Consider the following 23,255-nt stretch of genomic DNA (forward strand, 5'->3'; position numbering starts at 1 on the left):
AATCTAAAAAACAACTGTCTCCTAAGAATGCTTTAACATGCACTTCTGTAACCTGTAAGGGAAAATACGCAGGTCACACAGACAACTGTATTCTGTGTATGACACCATGTCCTCCTATAAATGAAACATGTTAGAAAAACCTCATGTCTTTGTTCACCACTAGTAATTAAGAAGAAAATCCTCCTTTTGGTTTGGAGGAAACAGAGGTGATATGACTAATGTATATACACATAGGTCACAACTGAAAGCACAATTTCTAAAAGTTCTTTTCAAACTGAAAACGTCAATAAAAGCTTATTTTTTTAAACTCACAGCTATGTACACTTTTTACAAAGTTTCTTTAAATATAGTTCAGGCTGGCAAGTCATCTCTTTGCACAGAACTATACGTATTTTACTGCATAGTCCTCTTATTTTTAATAATAAAATCCTATTTCCCCCTTCTGGTTACAGCTTCTTATGCTGGATAAAAGCCCACGGTGATGTCTTTGTTTTAACAAGGGCCAGTCATGGTATGGCACATAAAGAACTGGTGTTTTTGTTTTTATTTCATATATTTAAAAAACTGTACAGTCACTGGCTCTGTGTTCCAGAAGATTCTGCTTCTGTTTGTTACTCTCAAAACATCCTTTCAAGTGATTTCTTCTGGCATCAACTTTCAATCAAAGCGGCTGAGATCTTAAAGCAGTATCATAACAGCAATGTATATGTTTCACATTTCACAGGGTTTGAAGCTGATTTTTAATATCAGAGAGTTTCTATGGGAAGGATCAGTAAGAAAATAAGGACTGCCCTTCGTGTTTACTTGTTGTTGTTGTTTTTTAACAAGTTGTTCAATGGTGAATGGTCTTTTCTCTACTTCTTTTTCTTCCAAGTGGCTTGTGGGGTAAGAGGGGGAAATGGCAGAGCTATACCCTAGTGGTGGAATGTCCATGGGGTAAATTAGTACTGTTTTGTCCTCCACTGAAGGTGTTGAAAGTATGCAAAGGTTGCATTCCTGTTAATGTATTTGGAATCATGGTTATGGTGTTGGGTGTCATTAGTGGAATGTCATCTGGGGACCTTCTCAAAGTAAGGGTGTAGTCAGGTGGACAGGTTAGTCTCAGAGTGTCATGTGCCTGCAGCGATTCACACTCGTGGTCATGCTCTAGTTGTTTCATCTGCAATGACATAATCTCTTCATTTTGTATGTGCGCTATATCATTGGTTGTGTTCCTCTGGGGGCTAGGGCGCCTGTGTGTCTCGTGACGTCGCTTGTCTTTCTTGTAATACAATGCAGCAAAAGCTAAAATGTTGAGGAATAACAAGGATGCCCCCACTGCAATGGTGACACTCAGCTCCGTGGAGTAATCTCGCTTGTTTTCTATCAGGACAGTTGTATCCTCTGGGGCTGTTTTGTGGGTGTCCTTTGAATGTTTAGGATTGTTGGCTGGTGTCATTGCCGGGCGTTTTGTCGCTGGCCACAACTTTCCAGGAGAACGTCTGGTGACATAAGGAAATGAGGTCATATCAGGAGGCGGCACCTTAGTTGTTGTGGAAACATACTGAAATATTTCATTTAAGTTGTGCAAGTGTGGTACAAGTTCCAACCAGAAGGCGACTTTTGTTGCTCGATAGTGATCCCGAACTCGGGGTTTCAGGCCAATGTGCAGATAGAGCTGGTCTTTAGGGTTATACTTAGACCAGGCCACTTCTTCAAAACGGTTGGGTTTTGTATGGATAAACTTTGTGTCCTGTGGAACAGGCTGGTTTGGATCTCTACAACAGTAAAAACAAAACAATATTACACTCAATCAAGAAATGAACTCTGTTTTATCCGACAATAATTAACAGAAACTGAAGACCGTTAGCTAAATGTAACCCTGCAGTGGTGCCATTAAAAAAACAAAAACATTTACTATACAGGAAATATGAGATATTACAGTAGTTCCCTATATATAGCATAGAAAATAGGACTTGATCTTACTCCCTCTGAAATCAGCTGATGTTTTGGCATTGGTTTCAAGGATTAGGCATTAAAGATGAATTTTTGAGAGGTACTGAGCACCTGCAGCAGTGGGAGTTGTAGGTGCTCAGGATGTCTCAAGATTTGACTTTCGCTTCAGGGTATCAGGTAACACTGTGTGGTTGTTAAAAATTGACTGTTAATGGCAACCAGACTCCGGCTGCAATGGAACTATGACAAGATGTATCAGCTAAGGATCTGCCTAATGCTTTTAAGTTGGTATATAATAATAATATATAGGGTACATTATAATAATAATTAATGTTGGTATATAATAACTTCAAACCATTGTAACATAGGGCTAACACATAACTGAGAAAAAATTCTATCTATTTATATATATGCCTTGCTTTATGCTACTATTAGCTCTTCTTTTCACCAAACACGTGAGGGAAAAGCTTTGTGTTGACATGTGGCAAATCTTTCTATCATTTGCATTAACGAATTACTATTTGTGAGTACAGTGTGTTAAACACTACTAAATATAGCATCACAGGCTTTGACCCTGTCCAAACGTCTTAGGATGGGGGTGGGGAGGGAAATTAGTGCTAGTCCAACTGCTTTTACAGGAGCTCGGAGCTAATCCCTAAGGGGATAATATCTGATCAGCCCAACATTTAAATTTGTATTTCTACCATCTTTCCAGTTTTATACTTTTAAGAACATCATCTGATATTAAAAAAAACTTTAAAAATATATTAACCATTCAGTATAAATCTGTTCATATTTGACTTTTTAAAAATGAAATGTCCGCCTTTAAATTAGCAGGGGGAAATTAAAATTAAAAGAACCAAAAACAATAATAATTTGAATCTGCACAAGCCCTTTAGCAATAACATGCATGTTCCTTTCTTTGAAACATGAACGCTATATCTAAGTATAACAGCTAGTTAGATATTCCATTTTGGGGGAGGGTTCAGCCTTCAGAGGGCAAAGAATATTGTCCGTGTTTATAATATATCATACTAAAGTATATAATGTATCTTCTATGCATTATACTGACATTTCTTTTCACCATTCCCATATGCATTAGTTTATCATTTTCAAAAATCAATCTAATCTTTTTCTTTTTCTTCTAATGTGCTCTTATCTATGTTCCAGGAATTCCCTCATCCAATATTACAGTTTTAAAAGCTTTTTTGTTTTCTTTTTTTAAATGCCCATGAGATGATTAAATGTTCCCAAGGTTCTTTTGTTGTTCAAAAACTGTTATTCCTTAGTGCTAGATCTACACTGGCATTTAGCTTTAATAATCTAAAGATGCTTCTATTCACCTGCTTACCAGGGGGAATTTATCCTTCATTCAATCAAGTAAAATACAATTTTAAAAATTATTCTTAATCTAATTTTGTTTTGTTTTGTTTTGCATATTATTCTGTACCACATGCCTGCTATCTGCTGAAGATATATGTTGGGTATTCCAGAAGTTTTTAGATTTTATTCTTGTAAGTAATATCTACGAGCCACAATTTGATCCCATATTATTACTCCTTGTCTGAAGCTAAGGTAGAGCTTTCCCTTTCCAAGCAATACTGCCAGAGATTTCAATGTGCTGCCACTCTGAGGAATTCTAACATGCATTTGAAAAGGAAATAAAGTATTCCTTTTGTTCTCAAAGAATAGAGAGGAGGATTTGGCAAATCCAGACAAGTAGGCACTGGCTTGATGCAATATATCTACTACAGTACTTTTGGACACAAGACAAGAATTCTAAAACCTGGATAAACTTACATAGATTATAAAAGCACAAGTCATTTTCCCCCATTAGAAACTCAAAAGCCTGGAACAGCTATAGCAGGAAATTAGTGTCATATTTTCTATCCTCTTTCTTAAGCACACACTGTTCCAATTCATAGCCCTAAAAATCCTGGGCCATGTTCTGCAGTGTAGGTGCAGAAGGTGTATAAATTAAGCCAACAAATGCAAGTTAGTTATGCTCAAAGAACTAAACCCAAGGGACATGAGAGCACTCAGTACATTTCATGAAACACAGGATCAGGATCATGGGCTGGATACATTTACTATTATTCTTCCACTCCGTCCCACCCTCTATGTATGTAAATGAAGACAACTTCTTTTTATGTGACAATACTGTAAAGTGAAATCCTGACCCCTCTGAAGTTAATGGAAATTTTGTCATTGAATTCAAATGAGCCAGGAATTTACCCATAAAATGCCGAAATGCCAGCAAGATGGACTACTTTACCTCATAGTGTCATTTCTGAGATAATGTTATCATTGTGTAAATGACTGCAGAATGCTGACCATGGTTACAGCAAAGATTAAAAAATAAAAAAAACCCACTCAGCTAAACTGGCATGTTTTTAGATTTCACTAACCATCCCTTCCCTCACCCCTTCACGCGCCACAAAGAGCTGGATTGTGTGTTTAATAAAGGGAATACTCCTATACCATCCTCCAACTCCGAATGCAAAGGGTTGGGGAGTGTGTAGGGGAGTAGTGCCCCACTCTGTAGGAACTCCTTACATGCCAGTCTGAAGGAGTATGGGTTGGGGATGGAAGATCTGTTGATATGAGGATATTCTTGCCCATATCGTAAAATAGTCGGAAATAACCTTTGTGAAGCTATTCCATAGGCTTGGATGGGGGACATAATATCACACATGTGAACAGCTCATGGATCTGCATAGTGGGTTTCACTTGGCAATTAGCCATTCACTTGACTTTGGACCTTTCACTTGGCACTGTCCCTCCACTTCCTGTTTTGCAATTTTAGCCTTTCAATTTACCTTTTGGCCTATAGACATTCTGGAAGCTCATCCATGTCTTTATGAAACAAAGAAAACTACTGGAATGCTTCCTGAATAATGCAGATAATAATATAATAAAAGAAGAACAATCTTTTCTGTGTTTCTATACATTCTCCAGCCAAGCTCTCAGAACACTTCAATGAATTATGGTTTACAACATCCCTCTGAGTTAATTGTTAGTATTAGTATCCCCGGTGTTTCAGCTGGCGAAAGAGAGGCACAGGCAGGCCAAGTGACTTGCTCAAAGTTACATACAAAGTCTGTGACACAGCTAGGAATTCCTGGTTCCCAATCTTGTGCTTTAGCCTAGACACCATTCTTCTTTTCATATAATTGCTAGACTATAATTATTGATCAGTGTTTGCTCTCTACTAATGATGCTTATTTTAAGTGTTTTCACTCTAAATTCGCTCTACACCCGAAATGTTCTCAAAGTGAATGTCTGCTACCAAAGTACCTTCAGATCAGTATCTGAGAATAGTCTCTCTTGTATCATCTAGCCATTTTCCTTGAGGGACTGACTCAAACTGTGGACTTTTCCTAGGGTGACCAGATAGCAAGTGTGAAAAATCGGGACAGGAGGTGGGGGGTAATAGGAGCCCCAAATATCGGGACTGTCCCTATAAAATCAGGACATCTGGTCACCCTAACCTTTCCAGAGAGGGAAATCACAGAGAATTCATCCACCACTCTCTTCCACTTTCCTTCTTTGTGAGCTGTGACTCCTGTCATTATGCCCCAGTTATATACGGTAGCTCAGTGATGCCCAACCTACAGTTCTTGATGCACAGCTCTTCAAAGTGCCTACATGCAGCTTGCTTCTCAAGTGTCACGAAATAAATGTCTTTGCAATGATGTGATGGCTGATTCAGGAGCAAAATAATAACACATGCACACAAGTTGAAGCTCTGGCAGCCAGTTAAGATAACGGAAGGCTTCACAATGAAACACTACTGAATTTCTCTGGGTATTAACACCAGTAGAATGAGAACTCTGCAGGGAGCCGCATCTCTCACTGAGCTCTACATAATGCTGCTCAAATTGTAACCTTTATCTAACAGTTTTCATGAATATATTAACTGCTACTTATCATAATAAACTTATGACAGGCACTTTTGTATTCTAAATATGTTTCATTCTTTTGTGGCACTTTGTGACTTTGCTGGATGACAAAATGCATTTCTGCAACTGAAGTTCAGTGCCACTGTTGCAGCTGCACATGCGCTGCAAACATACTGCACTCTTTTGTTAATAGAAAGGCAAAAGGCACCCTTGAGAGTGTACTTCCTCTCAACAATGAGTTTTGCTGCAAGTGGGTGTGTGTAAAAGAGTTTACTCTTTACACTTCTGATTTTTCCCATGCAATCTCTTAATAATATTGGCTTCTGACAACTATTGTATCTATTTATGAAACCAAAACAATAGTGATTGTACTTTATTTCAATAACACAGACCTGGAATCAACCAATATCTTCAAACAGAGAAATAAAATATTAGAGGGTAAGCAATATACACATCTTTTGTAAGAAATAGTGAAGATTTAAATTCAAAATAAACTATAAATGCTAGAAGGAACTGAAATCTGAGGATCTTATAATGGAAAGTGTCAGGCCACCTTAATAATAGGCATCACTACCAGTTCTGCCTATACACTGAGAGATCTATTCATTCAAATTATCATTTGTTTCAAATTTGGTAGAGTTTAGGAAAAGTATTTTACTACTATTTTTCTGCAGAGACCTATTACACAAGGTGTTCAATAGGAAAATCAATGTCTTTTCCCTTAGGCCTGTGTAGCAGGGCTCACCCCTGCCAGGGCACTTTTCTGTGACCAACCAACTATGATACAGTCAAGTCCCACTTCAATTTCCCCTACATTCCCTGGGGCTGACTGAGCTTTCCAACTTCTCCACTACAGAGAATGGTCACCTCCTTTCATAGAATCATAGGGTCAGAAACATCTAGTCTAATCCCCTGCCAAGATGCCAACTCAGAGGGGGCTATCCAGCCTCCTTTTGAAAGCCTCCAGCAAAGGAGCTACCAAGGCAGTCTTTTCCATTGTCTTACTCTTTGTACAGTTAGAAAGTTTTTCATGAGATTTAATCTAAATCCGCTATGCTGTAGTTTGAACTCATAACCAGTTATCCTGCCCTCTGTAGCAAAAGAGAACAACTTTTCTCCATCTTTTTTGTAGCAGCCTTTCAAGTATCTGAAGACCACTATCATGTCCCCTCTTAATCTCCTCTTTTCTAAACTAAACACACCCAGTTCCTTCAGCCTTTGCTCGTATAGCTTTCATTCCATCCCTTTGATCATCTTTGTTGCTCACCTCTGGATCCTTTCCAGTTTCTCTACATCTTTTCTATATATTAGTGACCTAAACTGGACAAGGTACTCCAGCTGAGGCCTTCCCAGAGGCGAGTAGAGTGGTTCCCTTTGCTCAGGAAAGGAACAATGTCCCTCTCAGAAACCAACTCAAGCCCTGGCTTCAGGCACAACTTCTTAGTACAATTTCAACATTCAGAAAATCCCTCAAAGTAAGACAATTCTCAACCCCCTCAAAGTACAACATGTTAAAATAGAGCAGTCCTCCATCCCACTCCAGTGTCACCATCTCCAGGTCCCCCACTTGAGAGTCAAAAAACCACTCCATTCCCCTGTTCTTCTTCCCCTATTCCAGGACCTTAACCTCTTGCAATTCCTGGTGCTGCTTGCAATCCTTTTCCTGAAGCCCTCAACTGATACCTTATGCAATAGGGCTCCCTGTAGTGTTCCACTCCTGAGGTCCCTGTGCCTGCAAGTTCTATTCATTCTCATGGGAACCTCCAGAATCAACCCTCTAGTTTTTAGACTTGGTTTGCAGTGATTGAGCTGTTTTTCCCCTTCACCTAGGATCCTCTTCAAGAGCCTTCTACATGAGAGAGTTCCCCAGGTCTGGCCAGTTTTCTCTGACTGCTCTTGTCCACAACACTTTCTAAATAGCTCTCATCCAGTCTCTCTCAGCCCCAGTTCTCTTCACTACCAGCTCTCAACTGCGGCTCTCTCAGGTTTCATGCTGCTCCTTCCAGCTCCCTTTTCTAAACTACTGTCTGGATCTTTTATAGAGGCCAGATGCCCATGACCATTGGGAGACAACTAATTAGTCACAGGTGAATTGGACGCATTTCCTCTTAAAGGAACCAGTCACCTTGTGACGCCTATACATTCCTCTACACTAACGTAAGTAGAGGGAAGCAGAAGACTGTGAGCTGGGCAGGTAGATAAAAATGGGGGGTTCCAATGCCTGTTCCCTGAGGACTCTCCTCTGTGTCATATGTAGTAGGTGGAAATACTTCCTGAGGGCCAAGAGAGGGCTGCTAGGGAAGGCAGGAGGTAGGCAGTATCACTCAGCAGGATGTGCCCCAATGGATCTCAATCAGCCAGTCTGAATGGATATCCATTTGTACCTACACTACCTCAAAGAGGAGTACTTTCAGCAAGCCACTGGGAGGTGCCCACGGGCTCCATGCCTAGAGCTAGGAGATGATTCTTCTTCTTCTTCATAGTAAATTCATTAAAAATGCATTTTGGAGGGGCACTGAAACTATTCACAAATCTGGGTTGAATTCAGCAAATAGTTTTGCCTGGGAAAAAAAAACGGAAAATGGCAAAATGGATAATTTCAACCATTTTGACATTAAAAGTTTTGTTTTGACCATTCTAAAATTAAACATTAAAATTTTTCATTTTGAAACAGTGTTTTGTTAATAAATTTAGCTAATTTAAAAAAGTGAAAACCAGCTAAACATAACCCAAAGGGAATAGAAACAAATAAATTATTTGTTTTGGATTGGACAAAATATTTTGTTCAGCCCCAAATGCATTTTTTTCTCATTTCAGCAATTAAAAACAATAAAGTTTCAGTTCAAACCAAAATGATTTTTTTCAGCTTGGCTCCTAAACTAAAATATCAACTCAGCTCTATCCATGCCTCTTCTTTGGCATTGCCAACCCTTCCCTGCAGTGGAGCATTTAAAGAAAACTCAGGAAGCTTCTGTGACATATATGGTCATTTCCTGCAATATCCTGGGCAAACTTTATTGAGCTAAGTTTATGTATCTTGTGAGTTCATTGTATTATAAAGTCAAACTTTGATGTATTATTGTGGGACTATATGTAACTTCTTTAAGGGGAGAGATGACTAATGTGAACTTTGGGAAGAGTTATGAGTTTCAAATGACTCTTTTAAACAATGGACCAGAAAAGAATGATTTTTTGATTGAGTGGGTTTTGTAAGAAATACTTTGGAGAAAAGAAGTTCCAATTTCCTCTTCTGGATCCAAACTTTTGAAGCTATACCCTAGGGAGAAATCCATTGTCTATGAATTACCTATTCCCAAATCGAAGACCCGGGCTGTATAAAGGAGGCACTAAACTTTTCATTAGTGTTCTTGTTCATCAGTGTTCTTGAGCAAAACGTGTTATGAAATTGTAACCATAGAAAAATCCCTGTGTGGGGCAGGGGGATTGAAGACTGTTTACTGACCACAGTCCCTGTTGGAGTTGGAGTGATCTCTGGTATGCTTATTAGATGTGTGTAGGTTGCTGTATTTCTTTTCATGTTTTCTCTGTAATGCTTTTAACTTAAGAATAACAGTGCTTGCTTAGAAAGAGCTGTGTGGTAACTTAACTATGGGCAATTACAGTGTGTGTATAGGCTCTGAGGAGAAGGCAAAGCAGATCTGCTGAAGCACTTTGACTTACAAGGGAATTCACAGTGTAGTGAGGGAACTGAGTAGCCTGGAAGTACCCGGTCAGGAGGGAGGGAGATGCGTGTCTCCACTCAAGAGAGGTGATGGCTGAGGAGCCAGAAGCATGAAAATAGGTGCTCTATGGTGGACCATAGAGAGCGAAATAAAGGTGTAGTCTATGACAAGATCATCTTACAACAATTCCTTTGCCTTCTATCCCACTACCACTGTTCTTACAGTGGGAGGATGTGATAAAGCCTGAATGATATGACCAATTCCTTTAACATGTAAAATTGGAATTGTGATTGTACAAGGAAGCATAAAAGCAGATCTTAAAGAAAATCTCATGCAAACAGTTTTTTATATATATTATACTCTGTAAGTTAGTTAACACAATATTTAATTGTGATCCCCCAAACAAAGCTTCTTGCATATATTCCACAATGTATTTCCCCCCCCCCACACACACACTATTTTTAAGGGATATCTTTAGTAAGAGAGAGCTTTGGTGAGTAGATTCAGAGGCCAAGATGATGATGAATGAAGGCTAACAACTATAGTCTTAGCACTGAAAGGGAAATGGACCATCAGAAAATTGCAATTTCCAAGTGTTCATTTCAAGCATGAGCCATTCAACACTAAACAGTCACTTTATTTGTCACTTTTTGTTTTCTAGCTTCAGTTACTGACTTCAAAGTAAAACACAATAAAAGTACAGTGCCTTTCGCTGTGTCTTTGACACCTAGTGATTTTACAGTATTGACCTGTCCTCCAAACCTAGCCTTGGCAGTAGACCCATTAAACAGTGTGTGTGTTTTTAAGCAGCAGGAGGTGTGTGTCAATTAGAAGCTCAGCACAGCCCTTTCGAGCTCTGCACTAACTGAGCAGTAATTGTACAGTAAGTTCCTAGATACTGCCTCAGTGTGAGAGTCATCCAGGACTGGAGGAGTATCAGAAGTATTTTTTTGTAAACAGGCTGCAGTTTTAATGTTTATGGTTCAGCTATAGAGAAACCTGCAGTGTTATAGTCTCACAGTGAACAGATTTTCAATATTTATTGCCGTGGGCACAAAAACAAAGCAGCCAAATAATATCAGGATAAAGCAGGAAAACAATGACTGAAAAACAGAAATCTGAAAATTATCAGGTGCTTCTGATGTATTAGGCCTGATTGCACACCTGGAATCCAAATTGTATGTGGGAGGGTGGATTGGAGACTAGTTACCTAAAATAAATCCTTATATAATCTCAGTTTGAGGTTTTATAGTCTATAAGATGTTATTTTCCCCTGCCACAGGAAATTCTCCTTTTCATTTCAGTTGGATGTGTTGGAGGTGCAGAGCAAATATAGTCATAGAGCTTAAGATTCCATTTAACCACTAGGGAATTTCTTGTTCTAAAAGATGGATTCTATGGAGTAACATTGGGGTTTCTGTTAAAACAAAACAAAGAAGTTCCCCTTCTGCAGGACACCTGGAATTTTATAGCTACAGGGCTGTACTTATAATCCATTTTTCAGACTGCTTGTAAAGGAGCGAACCCACAATGGAATAGATCTTGTATTTTAGTCTCATTTCCATTTACTAAGCATATTATCAGTTGGGTGCTTTGGAAATGATTAATGACCCTTCTGAAGCATTGGTGCAGTCTTTAGGAGGTACAATATGAATGTAAGTCCACAGCCAGAGGACTGGGCAATGGTCTGCATATTCTGCTAAAATCAGCTCTCCAGCAGCAGTGCGTAGGAACTGCCTTGAAATTATGAGTAATGGTGACAGATGGAGCAGTGAAGAGCTCTTCTAAGGCTTAAATAAACACAAAAGTCTGACTTGTTTGCATTCTATGGAAATAATAATAATATAATTATAAATAATAACTACACAGAGAAGGTCTTGACATCCTACATAATAATTCCTCTAAGGTATTTTTCTACGGGTCTGAATCCTTAGATGTATGTGTGCTGTTTTATCCACACTAATAAAAATCTAATCATCGAAAAAATCTGTCTCTGAGCCCTGTCAGAAGTTCATGCAATGCAGCGGTCAGTATAGCACACCATCATATAGATTACACAGTCAGTTAAGTCAGTTTTCCCTTGAGCAGTCCATCCTTCTTGTTGCCATTTCTTGTTGCCAGATACACCTTAAATATTTTATCACCTATTCACTGTCACCACAGTACTGCACAATCCACACATACAAAAACACCTGTTTGTCTAGTGAACACTGCTACAAAAGGTTTTGTCTTGTCTTAGCCAGCAAAGCGACCTGTATGCAGCATTTTATTTTTGACTCAGTTCATGCTCCACATTAAGACTGCAAAAATTGCTTTCCCCAGAATGTCATTTGGATTCATTAAAGACCGTCAGAGCTGCTAAGCCTCTGAGTGTTAGAACACTAGGCATCTCTGAACCTTTCCTATATTGCTGCAGACTGTTCACTGCACTGCAGTAGAGTTGCAGTTTCAGGAAACCAATCCTGAATGTTCATTGGAAAGATTTACAGTGCCATGAGTAGCTATATTTTAATTTAGTACCAAAGAGTCAAAGTTAACAAAAAGAGCCTTTGTTTTTTTAACTAAAATACTGAAATATTCTTTAAAAGAATGCTACAGGAAGAAGGCTTAGTGCACAGGATTTATTAATAGCCTCTTAGATTAAGTTGCTTTGAAGGTTCTTTCTTCAGTGTTTATGTATGTAATATCTGCACAACATTGATGCCTTTCTATGTTCTAGTAACCAGCCTTTTTTAAAACCCTTCCCCCCACCTAAACAGATTTGTGTGAGACTTTTCTTGATTACTAGATTCTAGTAAATTAACTTTTATTCCATTTCTGACTCCCAAAGAGAAAAATCTTCCCAATGGACATCTTCCTGATCCACTTCTCCAATAAGTTCCCTTCCCTTTATGGAAAACTAGAGAATTTCTTAGTGAATAAGTATAATCTACGTCACAATTTCTTCTTGCAGTAAAAAAGACAATTCCTCTGATTTACAGCATGTTGCTGAGCTCTTTTGACCTCAAGGACATTTACCTTTTTATTAATTGCCCCACTTTAATGGAAAGTACAATACATCATTCTTCACATATAACTAGTTTAATAGAGAAAATATTAGTTTAAAATATAGTTAATATAAATAAGCCCTTTTTACAGCAGTATTCTGCATTAGTGATTCCAATTAGTGCTGTAACTCTATTGTAAGATGCATCATTTGGGACCATTACAATGGAATACTTCAATATTTCAGAACCATCATAGGAATGAAAAAAGCTATAAGATGCAAAACATACCCAGTTTTGGCGAAATTTGTCCAGTATGTCATAACTACTGCACTGAGCATGACGTCATTTTTGGAGAAGTTGCAGTTGAACAATTCGGTGGGACCAATCATGGGAATGCCAAACACATAAGGAACTTCATCACCATGTGCTGAATCAGCCCAACTTGGTTTCATTTCACTTTGGCAGTGGTGATAAAATGCATAGAAATATGTTGGAGAGCCATACTGGGCATGCAGGTCAGCTGTAGCAACAGCTGGGGCAACCCACTGATGATCAGTAAACAGAGCTACCAGGGTCTTCCTTCGTGTTTCAGGGTTTTCCTTATCTGCCCAGTCAGTGTACATGAATTTAATGGTCTCCCGGAGTGTATCCTTCCCTTCTGGATAGCCATACAGATTGTCCACAAAATTGGAGACGGAAAAGTCAAAGTCATTTGGGGAAACACCATCTTCGTTGTCCACAATGCCATCCACAAATTTTAAGCCTTCCCCTTGGTTCACACCTAGCATTATGTCATAGTTAAGGAACTCTCCCTGCTCCATTAGAATCTGAGGGTCATCTGGAATCACATCCCCATCAATCACAGGCCCAAAGGCAATGTGGTACGTGGCTGGAGTGATAGTCTGCTGAATGAGTTCTTTGTAGTTCTTATTCCGAAGGCATTCAACTAAGTCAGTGGTATCCAGCATGTCGCAGCCCACTTTATCTGCCAATATCCGAGTGTATTTGGCAGGCTGGTAGTTCACTGCCCAGCTGGACAGGGCTGTTCCACTCTGTATGATTGCCTTTTGGAATAAACCTGCAGGTGCAAATTGTTTAAATGCAAATGAAATTACATATAAAAATGCTGCTTTTACTAAGCAAAGAATACTTTGATTGTATGATACTGAAAGGATGCAGATTCCTGTATTTCAGTTCTAGTTCTACTGATTTAACTTTTTAAATTTAATTTAATTTAAATTTAACTAATTTCTTCCTTTTCACTGTAGCTTTTAATAGACTTCTAGATAAAATCTCCCTGGTTCTTGATGGACATACATATAAAGCATGAAAGTTTTAGGTTAGCATTTCAAGGACAAAATATATTTTTCACAATAACCCTACACTTTTAACAAAAATACCCTAGTTTTAGCGCAGTGGTAGTTCTTTAACATTTTTAATCTTTGAAGGAGTGCCAGCTACATACAATCATATTCTCTTCTGAGTGTAAATGACTCACATAAATATGCTCTTCACTAGTTTAAAGGTCAAAGGAAAATTATGCACTCTTTTTTTCCCTTTCACAGAATCCAGGCATCATATAATTTGAAAAAAAAAAAAATGCTCAGCTAAAAACAGTTTAATAGGCTTGATTTCCAGGATCCTTCTGCACTGACATCATTTTCCATTACCTGCTTTACATATATTTTCCTGTTATCATTGACTATTCTGATAAATTAGAATATATTTGCATTTTTCTGAAAGGATTTGAAAATACTGGGCCAGATTCACCTGGTACATTCTGGTTGCTTTGCTATTCTCCGGTGTGCAGAGCAACCAGAGACCCGGATTTAATGCTGCTGTGTGCTGTCAGAGTGTAGCAAAGCAGTTGGAACATACCAGTGAATCTTCCCCATATGTTTTGCTGTTTGCTTAGTTGGGTTATTTTGTTCTTCTTCCTGGTGGGAACACTGAAATGTCCTATTTGAGTATCCAACCTAAAATGTCTTGGCCAGAGTATGTATACAGACTACAAAGCACTTACATACTGTGGATGATTTGTGAAATAGCAATGACTAAGACAGAAGTTAGCTCTGAGTACCCAGAAGCATATATGGTGAAAACTGACTGTGAATAATACACCTGATGATTATTACTTACTGCACAAATTACAGAATGTCAAGGCTGTGATCAGCGAAGATTTTCATCACTGCATCTGTTTGCTTTTGGCATAGTTTATAGCCCAGTTTTACTCATTATGCCCTATTTGTACCAATATGTGCAATAATTTTAAGTACTTTCAAATAAAGCATGCTTGCTATAATATCTTCTACAATTATCCCCTGCAAGATAGTTTTATCCTATAGACTCCTCTGTGTGTTGAAGCAGGCGGAGGAGCAAGGGGGCAGAAACAGATCAAAGATTTTAGAGAACTGTGGTCTTTTTCTAATTTTTTTGTACAGTATTATTGATCATACTTACTGGAATCTTTCTGTAGAGCTATTCAATACCTGCACTGTACATTAGTGCATTTTTACTCACGGGCCAAAAGCCTTGCAGCTCAAACTTTTATTTCAGCCCTGTAGGAGCTTTACATGCATATGGACTGCAGGATGAGACTCTACATCTGTGAGGCTTACTCTTTTTTGTACACAATTGCATTGTGTTAAGACATTAAAATGTATGCTTGATGTGCACAGACAGGCATCTTGCAAATAAAAAAAAGAAGGCTCACTGCCCCATTTTAGTTCAAGTAGGACAGACAATTGATGGAAGAGAAAATGGAAAAATTTAATATAAACCAGACAGTTTAGATTTCCTGGGGAGCACTTTGAAATGTAAATTTATAATTTAAGTTTTATTTTTGATTTCATGCAATAGTAAAAAGCATAATGTAGGTTTACTATGAATCAGCTGGAATACTGGCCACTATGTATTTCATTTAAGTTGTTGGTATATAATTCTGAGTTTCTACTTGATGGTGTCAGTTGCCTTGCATTTCAGTCTAAAAAAAATTGCACTAAGTTTTAAAGGATCCCTTTTTACCTTTATTTTACCAAGAGGATTGTTACCTTCTGAATAGTGAGATAGTGTTAGCAGACTAACACAGGATGCTCCTGCTCCAGATCCAAAAATAGTAACTCTTTTTGGGTCTCCTCCAAAGGATCCAATATTTTCTTCAATCCATCGTAAAGCTTGGATTTGGTCAAGCAATCCATAATTGCCTTTTGCAGCTTGGTCTCCAGTACTTAGAAAACCTAAAAGGCAAAAGAGACAATTTTAGTTCACCAGCCACAGAATTAGCTATGGGGTATCCACATATTCACAACACATATTTCCTTCTTTTCTCCTTCAATTTATTTTTATAAAAGGTCATAGTCCTAACTAAATGTCTTCGATGCAAACGTTAAAACCATAAAACATTTTCCCCCTACAGTAGACACCATGTGTAGTGGCAAAAAAAAATCATTTCTTTTTTTCAGAATAACCCAATATCCAACAAGCAATGCAGGTTGAAGGTTTCACAAATTTGATATATCTTTATGTGAGTAACATAAAAAATCCCTCATCCAAATGTTCTTATTGTATTGTGCATCCACAACACACAGGGAGAATTAGGACATCAGGACAATGATCCCTTGCACATTCATTTAGATTCATTTTGGCATTGACCAAAATAGTCCAGCACTGAGCAGTTCTGTAATTTATAATCTTTGTACAATACAGAGACAAGTATGTGGCAACAGTTGAAATAAATGAAATATAAGTAAAACAAAATTGAAAACCCTAACAAAAATTACACTCAATCCAATTCTACAAAGGATATTTACAAGAAAGATAGCAGGTCAATCCTCAGCCATTCAACTCTGAGCATCCAGACTTCATATGAACAAATCGAATTCCAAATCCTTCCTTGGAGATGTTATGAAAAGTTGTTTTGCTATTTTTTTCACACTCTATACCATAGTTATTAGATTTTAGAAATAAAGCATGCCACATTTGCTACTTGGCTTGCAACTTAGAATAACGTGAACTAAAAAAATAAGACTCTGATTAGCAGGGCCGGCTTTCGGAACTGTGGGGCCCTATTTGAATACCCGGTGGCGGTCCGGGTCTTCGGTGGCACTTCGGCGGCGGGGGGTCCTTGCCACCGAAGACCCAGAGCGAGTGAAGGACCCCTCGCTGCCGAAGTGCCGCTGAAGACCCAGACCGCCGCCGGGAGTGTAAAAAAAATTAAAAAGGCACATAAGGCGCGGGGCCCGATTCCGGGGAATCGGGGGAATCAGCCTAAAGCCGGCCCTGTTGATTAGTTTTGCATTTCTGAAACCAGCTTACTCGAAGCATCATACTAACCCATGCTGACTGGAACAATTTGGGTTCTAAACTATGCACTATGTCCATATTACCATGGATAGTCATTCATTGCTTTAAAAAAAATTGCAGAGAGCTTATCCTATCATGTGACTGGAGATCAGAATTCTAGAATGAACACTTTAGAACAGCTGAACATTTTCAAATGGACACCATTGATTTAACACGACCTTACATCAATTCAAAACTGTCCTGAGTTTAAAAAAAGAGTAACACATTGCCATTTCTAAGCTAATCATCAGGGCCAGTTCAGACAATGCTGCCAAATGAGGGTCACAAACCACTGGGGGACCATTGCCCAGGGACTAATTGAAATGATAAACATTCACCACTTATGATCCAGAGCCCCCTTGGTGTGAGATAAGAGTTGCTGTCTGCTGATAGAGAGCTCTGTGGAGAAAATTTGAGGCCCCTGGGAAAAAAATACACACCAGTTTTGGACACATTCCCCATTAGGCTCACTCTGTGGATCTAAAACTTTTGGTCATATGATATGGCAGAGCTGAGGAGGATAAGTAATTCTACTGAATCTTGGGCTTTGCAAACATGGCCCATTTGAACTGCTTTGCCAAGGGAGAACAGATATGTTTGTCGTGGCTCTGGTTGTTACTTAAGTGTTCAGAAGATACTTCTAAATACACACAGCTAGAATCATAACAACAAACAACAACAACAACAACAACAACAAAAGAAATTAGACAAGAAATGGCAATGTTTAAACTCAGTAGCACTTGTCATGGTCTATAGTAAAATTCTCAACTGTGTACAGAAAATCTATGCCAAGATTTAAAAGCAACATCACATAACATCCTCGAGAGGAATACATTTCAAAAAAGGGACAAAACTCCACATGTAGGATATATAATTTGAACTAGGATGTCATAAAGGCTGACAATGCTAAAGCAAGATTAGCTACAATTTAGTTAAATGCATTCTCACCAAAATCACTTTCTGATATTTAATTAGCAATTACTAATTAGTAATTAATGCCAACAAGAGTTTTATAAGCACTAGCATTCATTTTGAAACAGTTGCTCTAATTTACTACAAAATGAATCATACTGTAATTGCTAAAAAAGATCCTTTCATGTTGTCTTACTTATGAAAACTTTAGTCAGGACAGCCATGGAAGTTATAAAAGTAGCACTATCTTTTCTTTTCCATTTAACACTTTAGAAAGAACCTATTAATCCATAAATGCCAGAACAATTTTTTTCCACACCGGTCTGGTTCTTTTTTCACACCCCTTTATTATCGTTTTTGGGTTTGTCAAGCAAAGTATAAACCTTGCTGGTTTTGTTTCTGCAGTCCATTGCAAAGGCTCTATAATATTCTGTCATTCATAAGCCTTTATTAAATCAGAACTATGACCTCTCTGGGAGAAAGTGACTGTTGTAACCTTTAAAACAGCAAGGTAATTAATATGCAGAGCCCAAACACATTTTAGTTCTCCTAGCAGCATCAAGTTAAAGCTGGTTCATCTTTGTGATTTTGAATTCCTTCTAAATGTACTGAAAGGTGACTGAATGAAACTGCCATCAACGAATATCTGATGTTTAACATATAATTTTTTTTTGTTTCAATAGTTCTCTGCTGATCCTCATTAACTGAAAGAGCAAGGTTTCTTAATTTAAAAACTAATCATCAAGGCAAAATGGCAACCCCATACGACACAAAATGAATGAATAAATATGTCTTCTCTTGATGAGGATATATATCCTTTCATGCTTTGAATACTAGATCATAATATTTGCCCAAAGCCATTTTTAGATTCAAGGCAAGGGATTATCTCTTTGCATGGAAATACATAAACCAGCTTGGTTCCTTCTGTGTGGGCTAGTCTATAGATTTCTGAGGGATAAAGTAAAGTGTCACTAAATACTCCTTAACATAAATGACTGTGCTTTTGTTTCAAAGATGGGAATTTACAGTGGACTTTCAGGAATCTGGTATATTTTTAAAATGCATTTTGATTTTTTTCCAATTTGCTTTATGACTCTTTTAAAAAGACACTCTATGGGGTTTGGAATACTATTGGTTGGAATTTTTGATAGAATATGGAGGCTGGAACTTTGCAAGGTTCTCCCATCCCTATTAATGAAACAGATGGTTGGAGTGTCTAAAGCTCAGAATAGTAAACACAGAGCTCCTTTCATTTAAAGGCACAGAAAGAAACCAAACTGTAATATTCAGTTCCTGTTTTCATTCCTGTTTTCCCCCCTCTAAACTATGACTTCATTAAAAATAAAAAAGTCTCCCATATAATTCCAGGATAACGGGAAGAGAACATAAAGACCCATTGTGATTTCTTATACTATGCAAATTGCAACTGCACACAGTAGCACATTTCTCAACCTCTTTTTTAAAAAACAACAAATATAAATACATCTCAATGGTCATTATAGTAAAACTGCTTTAAAATAAGGCTTCTGAATTTAGATAAATAAGTTTTCAGCTGTAATTTCTTTGGATCTTCTATGTTTCTGTGAATGGGAAAACTTTTTCTTTAACATACCAATGGAGATGGAAACAAGAAGGAAAAATAATATATTATAAGGGGAAAAGACTGGGATTTTTTCTGCTTCCATAAACTTTTAAAATAAATGTACTGGGTACTTAGACCCATTCTGTCTGTTTTGCTCCATTTTATTGGTGCAGTGCAACCACAAAGCCACGTCAAACAGTTCCTTGGGGATTCAGGTAGTTGTACAGATGGCATAGATATTTCTACAATAACCCCTCCCACCCACTACAATTGGAGACATGGCAAAGGCAAAGGAAGTGTGGCTGGGAGTGCTGCTGCCAGAATAACCCCCTTAGGCAGAGGTCCCCAATTTGTGGGGCACACCCCACCATGGGGGTGCTGAGGAAAGTTCAGGGGGTGCAGCTGGGGCCTGGGCCATCCCCCATGGGGGGCAGGGAGGGAGCGCCACTCTGCTCAGCGCCTGGACCCGGCTTCAGCTCCGCGCCCGGGGTCCCAGCTGCTGACCCCGCACCTGGGGCTCTGCTCCCAGCCCCGGCTGCCAGTCCCACGCCTGGGGCCTTGGCTGCTGGCCCCGTGCTCCGGGTTCCAGCCTCTGCCCCCTTACCCCTGTCCATATCCCCTGCTCCTGGCCCCAGCCCCAAGGAGTGTGTTGGGGGGGGGGGCATGGACACTACAGGGGTAAGAGGGGGCATGAGGTAAAAAGTTTGGGGACCACTTACCTTAGGGTATTGGCAGCTGGTTGCAATTGGGGAAGCCGCAGGGGTTTTACCACTAATAAAGTTTGCAGATAAACACAAAGATTGGGAGACTAGTAAATAATGATGCGGACAGAGCAATCTGGATCACTTGGTCAGCTGGGTGAAAGCAAACACTATGTGTTTTAATACAGTCAAATGTAAAAACTATATTATATATTTAGGAACAGAGAATGTAGATCATATTTATAGAATGGGGAAGTCTATCCAGAGAAGCAGTGACTCTGAAAAAGACTTGGGGATCATGATGAATTATCAGCTGAGCATGAGCTTCCAAAGCAATACTGTAGTCAAAATGGCTAATGCCATCCTGGGGGATCTCAAGTAACAGAAGGGCAGTTATCTGACACCGTGCAATTGCTACTCAAATACTGTACCCAGTTCTAGTGTCCACAATTCAAGAAGGATGTTGATAAATTGGAGAGGTTTCAGAGACGGGTCACAAGAATAATTAAAGTATTGGAAAACATGCCTTGACTCCAGGAATTTAGTCTATTTAGCTTATCAAAGGAAAGGTTAAGGGTTGACTTGATCACAGTCTATAACTCCATACATGGGGAACAGTAATTTGAAAATGGGTTCTTCTAACTAGCGGACAAAGGTATAACAAGATCCAATGGTAGTTGAAGCTAGACAAATTCAGACCGAAGACAAGGCACACATTTTTAACCATGAGGGTAATAAACCATTGGAATAACTTACCAATGGATGTGGTGGAAGGCCTAGGGTGGATTATCAATCACCAGCAATTTTAAAATCAAGATTAGATGTTTTTTTCTAAAAGAGATGCTCTAGTTCAAACAGGAATTAATTCAGGGAAGTTCTATGGCTGTGTTATACAGAAGGTCAGACTAGATGAGTACAGTGATTCCTTTTGGCCTTCAGATCAATGAGGTTTCTCTGAGTTGTGCCAGGGGCTGAAATGGCTTCCTGCCAGACAGCATAAATGATATGTAAAGCCATCTTTGTGGCCCTCTGCTACCAGCTGAGCCTTGTAAAGCACTGATGCAGCTGAGGATCTGTCCCAATGTGTATACGTAATTAAGTAGATTTCTAAAGGAATATAAAGTCTTTCCCTTGGATGACTTATTGAAATTTCTTGTAGGTTGGTACTGAGCACAAGCCGATGAGGTCTGACAGCTATATAATTGTTTATGTGAAACGAGTTGGTGATTTCACTCCCGTTTCCAGTGAATTGAATTAAAACTGCAAGAACCACTACCACAACAGGTATCCTGATTGGTAGTCTTACCCTGTTTCCCCGAAAGTAAGACATCCCCCCAAAATAAAACCTACTTCCAGTTTTGCCTCTCGCTGTAATATAAGGCATCCCCCCGAAAATAAGACCTCCCCGATAATAAGGCCACCCCGGAATATAAGGCCCCGAAGCTCCAGGAAAAATAAGACCTCCCCTGAAAATAAGACCTAGCGCATCTTTGGGAGCAAAAAGGTAGCAGAGAACTCCAGACCTTAGTAGACACAAAGAGTAAGCTTCTTGCTTTTGAGGTGGTCTCTCTGGCCCAAGAGAGAGACACATTGACAGGGAAACAGGCCAGAGCAGAGTCTGTTATAGAGATGTGAATACTCAGTAAGTCCATTGACTTCACTCCAATTATCTGGATTTACCCCAGTGTAAATGTGGGGAGAATTTGGCTCAGTCTGAGGAAGTTTTCACTGCTACTGTTCATTCTGTGTCAGACCTGCAGATAAATAGAGGACTTTCCTTCTCAAGTCTATTAGTCTGTCTGTTTTCATGAGCATTACATTTACTTTATAAAAGTATTTAGGAACAGTTACAATATATGCATTTTTGGAACAGTAAACCCCCCATCAAAAGTAATATTGTAGTTCATGTCCAGCCTCCAGACCACCATAGCTTCACCCTTACCAAAAATCCACAATTACTAATATAATTTGCAATTTGCATTCATTTAATTCCTAAGTTTACGTGTCTCATTCTTTTTAAATCATTCCAGTAACAAAGTATTATGACAACATTCTCTTGCCATTGCCCTAATGGTATAACCCAGTATTTTGTCACGGTAGAGTAACCTATTATTTATCTTCATATTATGGCCTCAAAGCCAAATCCATATCAAATCAATGTTAAGATTGTCTGAAAGCCCAAATTCCAGCTGTGAATAGCTCTTCAATGGTGTATGCTTTTTGTTTTCCTTTATCATCACCTGGAATGATAGACTCCAAACTAAATATTAGTAAGAACCTACAAATTGACCTGTAGTTCCATGTTAATCTCTTTTCTACTGCTTCTTTACTGATCCCTCTTCACAAGTTCCAGCAGTGGCATTGGGCAGTCCAATATCAACACCTGCTGTGAATGATGGAGAGCAGCAGGCAACTAAAACAAAGACATATGTGATTAAAGTATGAGGCGAAAAAGCTTTCTGCATCACCCCTGGAAAGCTTGTAGACCACTATAGTCTAAATATTTTGATACCAAAACCTTTGTCATGACCCCAAGTGGTGAACAAGTAGTGCTTAAAGTGAGGAATAGAACAATGTGAAGAAACTGTTTCCCTTAACATCGATTGCACTGCCTGCATATACTGTACTATTTTTTTTAAATGTGGGGAATGTGTCCTATTTTCCTTTTTTTTTCTTTTCTCGGCTCAAATATGAACTGCTGTATGCCAATTTCATCCTCATCTTAGAATCATCCTGTCTGGTATACACAGCCTGCATGATCACAGAAATAATCCTTTGTATTTGTGCCAAGGTGTAACAGACTTGAAGCTATGAAAAAGATAAGTAGAAGCTAGGGACACCTTCAAATGCAAAAAGTCCTTCTGTTGTGATGTCTAGCAGGTGGGGTCCTTTAATAACCCGTCTGGCTTGAAGTGAAATGTTTCCCATCCTGATCTGAAGGACAAATGCTGCCACACACCCTATTAGCCTATAGGTTCTGTTCTTTGTTCTAAATGTATATTGCAGAGGATACATAAAACCTCCTGCTGCAAATGACAAGAATTATGAGGGTATATAAAAAAGCTAGCATTTTGCCATAGTTTCAAATATCACAGGCAATAAAAAATAAAACAAAAGAAAAGTAATCTTTCTTAATAAACTGTATTGGCTTCCCAGGACTGTAAAACACACACACACACACACACACACACACACACACACACACACACACA

General features: G+C 38.8%; 1 protein-coding gene across 2 annotated transcripts in view; it reads right to left on the reverse strand.

Moving 5' to 3' along the window:
- Nucleotides 1–838: 838 nt before the first annotated feature.
- The window catches only part of LOC112103933 (neuroligin 4 X-linked), a 259,433-nt gene continuing 237,016 nt past the window's right edge, over nucleotides 839–23,255 (reverse strand). For both annotated transcript variants that reach the window (XM_024195925.2, XM_024195923.2), the window contains 3 exons: nucleotides 15,558–15,743; nucleotides 12,796–13,585; nucleotides 839–1,757 (listed from right to left, as the gene is read on the reverse strand). In XM_024195925.2, the coding sequence (XP_024051693.1) occupies nucleotides 908–1,757; nucleotides 12,796–13,585; nucleotides 15,558–15,743 (1,826 nt within the window). In that variant the 3' untranslated portion in view covers nucleotides 839–907. The remainder of the gene's footprint in view (nucleotides 1,758–12,795; nucleotides 13,586–15,557; nucleotides 15,744–23,255) is intronic.

The sequence above is a fragment of the Terrapene carolina genome, unplaced genomic scaffold (genome assembly GCF_002925995.2).
Source record: "Terrapene carolina triunguis isolate 2854851 unplaced genomic scaffold, T_m_triunguis-2.0 Scaffold22, whole genome shotgun sequence".
NCBI lineage: Eukaryota > Metazoa > Chordata > Testudines > Emydidae > Terrapene > Terrapene triunguis.